General features: G+C 53.5%; 1 protein-coding gene across 1 annotated transcript in view; it reads left to right on the top strand.

Annotated features, from left to right (window-relative positions):
- The window catches only part of PIGO (phosphatidylinositol glycan anchor biosynthesis, class O), a 13050-nt gene extending 9484 nt beyond the window's left edge, over positions 1-3566 (top strand). The window contains 5 exon segments of the mRNA XM_009871416.1: positions 9-861; positions 1364-1567; positions 1877-2079; positions 2810-2880; positions 3446-3566. Coding sequence (XP_009869718.1) covers positions 9-861; positions 1364-1567; positions 1877-2079; positions 2810-2880; positions 3446-3566 — 1452 coding nt within the window.
- The last annotated feature ends 4061 nt before the right edge of the window (positions 3567-7627 follow it).

Here is a 7627-nt window from a genome sequence, read left to right as displayed (position 1 = left end):
ACTGGGATGGTCGCCTGACTGTACCAGAAGGCCCCAAGCAGCAGCTCCTCGGCTTTTCTTCTTACCGGAGAGAGATCTGGTACCTGCTGTGCCTCGTGGCCATGCTTCTGGTCTGCGTGCGCCTCTCCGGTTTCTTCCACCAGTGCCGTGAAGAAATCCCTCAGTGCCGACCCTCTCTTTTCCTCTCCCCGCTTGCCAGCCTGAGGAACGCACGGGCCAAGAACCTCTTCTACCTTTTGTGCGTGGCCTTGCTGGCCGGGCTGGTCTATGCAGTGCGGAGCTGGCTGCGACACTACGGCAACCTGAACAGCTCGGACCCCCTTGTGCTCTTTGTGCGGTGGGGGTTCCCGATGGGGGTCCTTTGCATTGCCTGCTACTGGGCTGTTGCCTCCAGCGCTGATGACTCCCTCGGCAAGCTGCAGGAGCTGGTGCAGGTGGCAGTTGTTGCCTTTCCGTGGGCTGTCTATGGACTAGCATCCATGGGGCTGCTGCTCCTGCTGTGCAATCCCATGACGGTGTTCGCAAAGGACAAGCGGGAGTCAGAAGGATCCATCGTCACTCCCTACCTGGGGGTTCCGAGCTCTGAAGTCAACTTACTCCACGTCATCCCTCAGATCTACAAGAGGATGCAGGAATCTCAGAAGAGCCGCCTGGAACGAGACAGCTGCAAGGCCACCGTCGCAGCGTACGGACTGGGCAGTGTGTACTCGGCGGCCCTGGTCATAGCGCTCACCCTGCTGGGCTTCCTCTTGATACTTCTGCACAGCGAGCGGCTCAGTCTTGCCTTCCTGCTCCTCTTCCTGGAGGCCTTCGTGCTGCTGCACATCCACACCTGTGCCAGAGGCCTTGCTGGAGACGCTGGTGAATCGGGGCTCAGTAAAGCATCCTCTGGGTTTGTGACCAGGGCCATATCTGCAGTGACCTTGTCTTACTTGCAGTGGGAGAAACAGGGCCCAGTCTGTTCATGGGGAGTAGCAGTGCACCAGTCCCCTGAGGATCCTCCTGGCTATTTTGAAGCTGCTTAAGTCCTCTAGTAGAGGAGAGATGCATGCAGCAGGGATGTAATGTGGGAGGAGGAGGAGTCCCTTGTGTCAAGGAAGAGGGCTGTACACTCGTCCTTTCTCCCCAGGGTGTAAGCAGCCACTGCTGAGAGTCCTGTAGCGTGGCAGGCAGCGGAGGGAATGCCTGGCCCCTCTGTATCTGGAAAGGGAGCCTGACTGGTTTCTGTATCTCGAAAGAGAGAGTGTGAAAAGGGAACCTGAAAGAAAAGTCAGCAGGCTTTTTTTTGACTGTGGATCTGTCTTGTTCCTCTAATGCTTATATCCCATTCTCTCCCTCTTGTTTTTATTTTTTAATCTTCCAGAGCCTTTTTCTGTGCCCTGGTATGCGGTCATCTCCTGGCTCCTTGCTGCTTCCCAGTTCTTCTATTCCACAGGCCACCAGCCCATATTCCCAGCCATCCACTGGAATGCAGCCTTTGTGGGCTTCCACCTTGACCACAGCACGAACCTCCTGCCTGCTGTCCTGGTGGGCGCCAACACCTTTGCCTCCCATATCCTCTTTGCAGGTAAATCAATTTCTTCCCGGGCTGTTGAGCCTGAGCAGTCCTGGCTCACTGCTTTGCCTTGTCTGGAGGCCTGCAGGCTGAGCATGAGGCGATGAAGGCTCTGGCACCAGCTGAACAGCAGCATCCTGACTGTCCCCTTCTGGGGCCACAGAGCTGCCCGTGGCCTGCAGCCACCATGTATTTGTGCCTGACCAGCAAACTGGAGCTGGGGTCTGTGCTTCCTGCACATCCAGGGCATGATGGCAGAGCCTAGACTGCTCCTCACCTCATGGGCTCCAGTAACTTCATGTGCCTTTGTCCTTGAGGTAGTTGGCTGCCCTCTGCTCCTGCTTTGGCCCTTTGTGTGTGAGATGCCCAGCTCGCAGAAGAAGAAGCCCAAGAAGGAGCCCCGGGACGAGCTGCAGGAGGTGGAGGAGCACATGATGGAGATGAGACTGCGGGAATCCCCAGAGAAGTTCTCCACTGCTCTGCTGCAGCTGGGGCTGAAGTACCTCTTTGTCCTTGGGGCACAGGTATGGACAGAGGAAAAGGCTGTCCAAGGGGAAAATGGATTGCTGTGATGACCGTGGGGCACTCTCATGAGAGAAAGGGGTCAGTCAGGGCACAGACAGGCCCAGAGTGATACATCTGCTTGTGAGTGGAGGAGCAGCTGCAGTGGTCCTCATCTCAGCCGTGCCATTTGCTCTGTGCTTTGGGAAGGGCTCCAGCACAGAAGCTGCAGATTAGGCTGGTTTTCATACCCATCTGCCCAGAGTAGCAACAAACAGCGTCGTTATAATCCTGCCCCCCCCCCTTCTTGTCGGTGCCTACCTATTTTGCACCAGCTCTTGTTTTTCACCTGATCCTGTGCTATGGTGATACAGGGTGCTGAACACCAGAAGTTTAATCCCATGAAAGAAGCAAATAGCTTTCTTGGGTTTAACCCTTCACATCATTCTCTGGTCAGACCAGAGACAGTACAAGGAAGGGGGCAGCCCTGCAGCAAGAGAGTTGGAGTGCCCCTCTCTGTGAAATATTAGGTCACATTAGACACAGTGTGAGCCCAGCCTGGCCCCAGCTGCTTGTATTTCCTGACTTGAGAACACAGTGGAGGGGAATCCTCTTCGGGATGCTTTTTTCTGGTGTGTTCTGTACCAGCCTCTCAAGTGTGTGCAGTTTAATACCGCCTTCAGGTGTGAACCTACTACCCAGGAGGTCTCTCCAGAGTCGCTTGTAACTTGTTTCTCCTGATCTCCCCCACAGCTTCTGGCCTGTGTTTGTGCAGCTATGATCCTCAGGAGGCACCTCATGGTCTGGAAGGTCTTTGCCCCAAAGTAAGTCCCAGGAATTGCTCTGGTGCTGGCATCTTGACTAGAGATTTTAGACAGTGATGTTGGAAGAGACCTCATGATCGCTCTTCTGACTTCTTAACTAGCAGAGGCTGTAGGACTGTCCTTAGCTAATTCCTGTTTCAAATTTAAAAGCTGGATTTGAGCTAGAGCCTAGAAATCCATCCTTATCTTGATTTCCAGTGACACACAGAGCAAACCTGGAAGCTGAAAATATGCAGGGGAGAGAGCCAAAGGCGTGGATATGAGACCAGAAATGGTGCTAAACTAGCAAATTTGGGGCAAGTAGGAGTGTGGAGTGGCCTCGGCCTTTGAGGAATTCAAAATCCCATTTGGGTGTTGCCTTGAATGGCTTCTAAACCAGAGGCATGCTTGGTGTCCAGGTTGCAGGCAGCAACTGTTGGGGAGTGAATATAATTCAGGTTTTAGGATCTGGTGCACTGCCAGCCTCTCACTGTCAGGAAAATGGGTCTGCTGGCAGTGAGGGTAGCAGCCTGTCTTTGCAGGCATGCCCACTGCCATTTCCTTACGGCGTCTGTTGTGTCTGCAGGTTCCTCTTTGAGTCACTGGGCTTCATGGTGAGCAGCATCTGCCTCCTGCTGGGGATCTCCCTGGTGATGCGTGTGGACTGTGCTGTCAGCGCCTGGTTCAGCCAGCTTCAGCTCAGGTAGTGTTGGAGATATGGGGAACCTGACCTGCTCGTCGGCCAAGGCTGTGGTTGTCTGCTTGCCTCCCTCGGACTGGGAGGGATATATGAGCCACCAGCAATGAGTGCCTGCCAACAGCGGTCAGCAATTATCCCCAACTCCCTGCCTCAGCACTGCACAAAAGGACCGGACCCAACTGTTTCCCGCTTGTTCCGTGGTGTTTCTTGGCAGCAGAGGTCAGGGCTCTCGCTGGGCATTTTTTGGCATCAGGTGGCCTTTCCTGCAGGAGCCCAAGAAGCAAGAGTCCTGAAGTGCTCCTCTGGAGAAACACCAGCCAGGGCTCTTCCTGACACTTTCCTAACGTTCTGTGAACTGTCCCCACTGTGCAGCTGGTCAGCTGTGGTGACCAGCAAGGTGTCAGCTTGCCTGTGCAGAGGCAGTGACGCATGGGAAGGAGCCTGCTGAGGAGGGGAGAGGAGTGGAGGTTGTGAGGAGAGGGAAGATTCTGCAGCCACCACTTCTCTTTGCATGCTCAGTTTTCACGCTGGAATCAAAGTGCACATGGTCATACATGCAGGTGGTTCCTGGGGGTCTCGATGGCAGCTGCTGCTCCATAAAGTCAGTAGGTTGCTCAGCAGCGAGCGTCCTGCTGCCCTACACATGCTCCCATTTCCCTGGTCTTCCTCAGCCCTGCAAAGGGCAGTGGGGAGCACTCTGGGCTGCTTCATCCGGCCTGAAGCAGACTTAGCTTATTGAGGGGTTTGTAGCAGGCAGAACTGTGTCCATGACCAAGAAACTCTCCACTCGTGGTCTCGGCTTGTCTGTATCACTCTGGGCTTGGGCTGTAGCAGCCAGTGCTCCCCACCTCTTCCTAGGTGTGTCCTGCCAGATGCCAGCTGGTGATTGTGAATGGTTGAGACGCAACAGGATGTAGTGACAGAGGGTAGCAGACCCCATACTGGGTCTGGTCAGGCGAAAGAGGAATCTGGAGTAGCTGTCCTAGCTGCAGGGCTTTCCTATTACATCCTTTGAAGGGACACCAGGCACTGCAGCCGATAGAATCTATGATCCCCTATTTGGTGCTTATCTCCCTCTTGACCTTCGTGTTCTGTGTGGGATTTCATGCCACAAGTGTGTTATCCCAAACCCACCCTTGACTACTCGCAATTGGGAGACATTGTGTTTCTTTCTTTATGGGCAGAGGTCAGGGACAGTGACCTTGGTGCCTGGCCACATCCCAGCAGAGTTCCTCCTGCAGTTTTAAAGGGAGCTGGGATGCCTTACTGAGCCCCGAACCACTGTGTGGCATTACTTGGTGCTATGAAACCTTTCGGCTCTTTCCTCTGTGGAAAGAGCTGAGGACTACTTGTCTGAGATTCCTGCACTGATTTTTTTTCTGGTATAATTTGGTTTTTAAGTCATGCACCATTACTGCCCCTGTTTGAGTTCCTCACCTGCAGACTGCTGCCGTAACTCCAGGCTCTTCCTCTCCTCTGCCCTGGAGAGTCCCAAAGAAAGCATCTCATCACCTCTCTTATCATTTCAGTTCTTGCTGTAATGCCCAAGTGGCCAGTCACTGTAGAAAATGGTTCTTGAGGATAGGCATAGGTTTTTTATTTTACACCTGCAAAATAACTTGCTCAAGTGTTAGGATGCAGTTCCAGGTAGGCTTAAACTGCTCTGATTTGGGGTTTCTATTGCGTGGCCTCCTCCTGACCTGCTGGGTGTGCTCACCCAGCTCAGCCCCTCATCTCTTCTGCCCTGTGGCCCTGTCCTGCTTAATTTCACTTGACAACCAGCAGAGACTGATTTGTAGCTGGAGTGACTCCTTGGGCTGCCTGGATGCACACACACCAGTGCTGGTGCAAGGCAAGGGGAAGCTGGAGAGGGTGGGAATGCATCAGCCCACAGTTAGATCAGATTAAGCAGTCCCGCCAGTAAAAATAGATTATTTGCTGTATGCTGTGACTCCTTGTTACTGTTCTTGCTGCTGAGGGGGCCATGGTGATGAGTGGAGGAGGTGCATGGGTGTGGAGAAGAGGAAGGTGGTGGAGGTAGGAGCTACCTGGTGAATTTCTGTTTGAGGTGAGGTTAGTCTAGGTTGCTAAACCCCAAGACTTGAGCCAAAATAGGTCTAGTTGTAGGCTGGTTGGGAGCCTCCTGCCTGAGTTTTTGCTGGCAGAAGAAGTCTTTATGTTCACTAATGCTGTAGAACTGTCGGCCCCTGATGTCACCGCAGCTGCCACCCAGACCCCTGGGCTTCCTTCTCTTCCATCTCTGGGACTAGTTCCTCTTCCTATGGTCACAGTAATGCTGCTGAGCCTTCCTGTGCCTGTTGTTCACGCTCAGAATGCTCAGCAGGCACTTGGGCCTCCTTTCCTCATCCCTCCGTATTACTCCTCTGCCTTCCTGCTATGGCTGTAGGCTCCTCCCTGTGAGGCCAGGGCAGAGCAGAGGGGACAGCAGAGCTGCAGCACCATGAAAACACGCACACTTACGTCACTGGGGACTAAGCAAAATTTGCAGTGACAAAGCTGCAAGTATGTTCTTGTCACTGCGGAGATGCCAAGGAGTGCTAGCTGCTCAGCCAAGGCAGACTGGCTACTACACCAAAGAATTCAGATTCAAGAAGACGAGTTTTCCAAGGGCTGGAAATGCTCTTGCTTTCTTTCATTGACTGTTAGTCTTTGCCAGCCTTCCCCAACTGCCCTCAAGCTGATTGTTTGGCTGCTGTTCTCCTGAGTTTGCTGGGGATGACAGAGTTAATGTTGGCCCAAGGCTTGGCAACCTTGGAAGCAGGACATGCTGCTGATGCTAGAGCAGATGTGGCTGTGTTTGCTGATTTAAAACTTCAAGGAGCATCCAGAAGAAGATACCCGCTAGTCCAAAGCAAGGCTCCTTGTGAAAGCTGGCATGCTGGGGAGCAGGCTCTGCCCTACATTCCCTGCTGAGCTTGTCACTGGAGTCCTGCTCGGTCTCTCCTGGACCAGATATTTCCAAACGATTTGCTTCTGGCCCGTGTCCCTTTTCCAAGCATGAGAGGGGACGTGTCATCCCCAGCGTGCTCAGTGGAGCGGCGCCCATCCTGCACTCCACAAAGCTGCTACGCTTTCGCCTTTTGTGAGCAGTGCATGTGTGTGTGCTCCTTGGTGGGGATCCTGCCCGGCACCCTGTCCCTCTGGGAAACTTCCCTGGCTCAGGCCGGTGACAGGACAGTATGTCCTGTGGTCCTGGCGTGGGGCAGGGGTGGAATCTCGTCTCATTATTTACCGCCTGGGAAATCACCACCAAAAGCTGCCACCGCTGCGAAGGGTTGTGGCCGTTGGGACCATCTCCCATTCCGATCCTCAGGGCTCGTGCTGCCCAGAAGGCTGTCCCAAGGGAAGACACTTCTGCAGGCGGGTTGGGGCTCGGTGTGTCTCCATTCCCAAGCCCATTTCATCATCCCTTCTCTCTGTGTTCTTCCCTCGACACTTCAGGCTGCTTATTTATGCCAAGGCACAGTCACGTTCTTGGTGCTCGTGTCTCCCCTTCCCTGCGGGAAGCAGCGGTGTGGGGAGCAGGGCTCAGATCGAGATTGTTGGTTTATTTATTTATTTTTTTATTAAACCTCTCTGTGCCTCAGTACCCCATGTGGGATAAAAAATAATAAAGGGGATGGACCCAGCTCTGGAAAGCAGTTTGGGAGCTCTGCATGCAGCATGGTGCTATGCTTTCCTGGGTATCTCTACATATCTGGCAGTTAATGCTTTTGTTCCCATTCAGCAGCTACACCTGGAAGGTGGAAGTGATGCTTGAGTCTCTGCTAGCAAGTAGAGCCTTTTTTGCTTAAAAAAAAAAAAGTAAAAAAAAATAATTAAAAAACAGGCAAGTTGTCCCAAAACACAATTTGGGTTCCTGCTGGTGCCCCGTAGTGCTGATCTACGGCTGACCTACCTCGTCGGGGGCTGCACCGTGACCCAGCGCGCAGGAGGCAGCCCGGGAGGCGTCGCTTCGTCATTCCGTGACTAATTAATTAATCGGTGGTGGGGCAGAGGTTTGCTCTCTAGGGGTAGGGTGGGGCTCCGGGCGGCTGTGAAACGAAT

Source organism: Apaloderma vittatum, unplaced genomic scaffold (assembly GCF_000703405.1).
Source record: "Apaloderma vittatum isolate BGI_N311 unplaced genomic scaffold, ASM70340v1 scaffold19946, whole genome shotgun sequence".
Classification (NCBI taxonomy): Eukaryota; Metazoa; Chordata; class Aves; order Trogoniformes; family Trogonidae; genus Apaloderma; species Apaloderma vittatum.
Note: the sequence above shows the minus strand (reverse complement) of the source record. Positions and strands in the feature narration are given on the sequence as shown.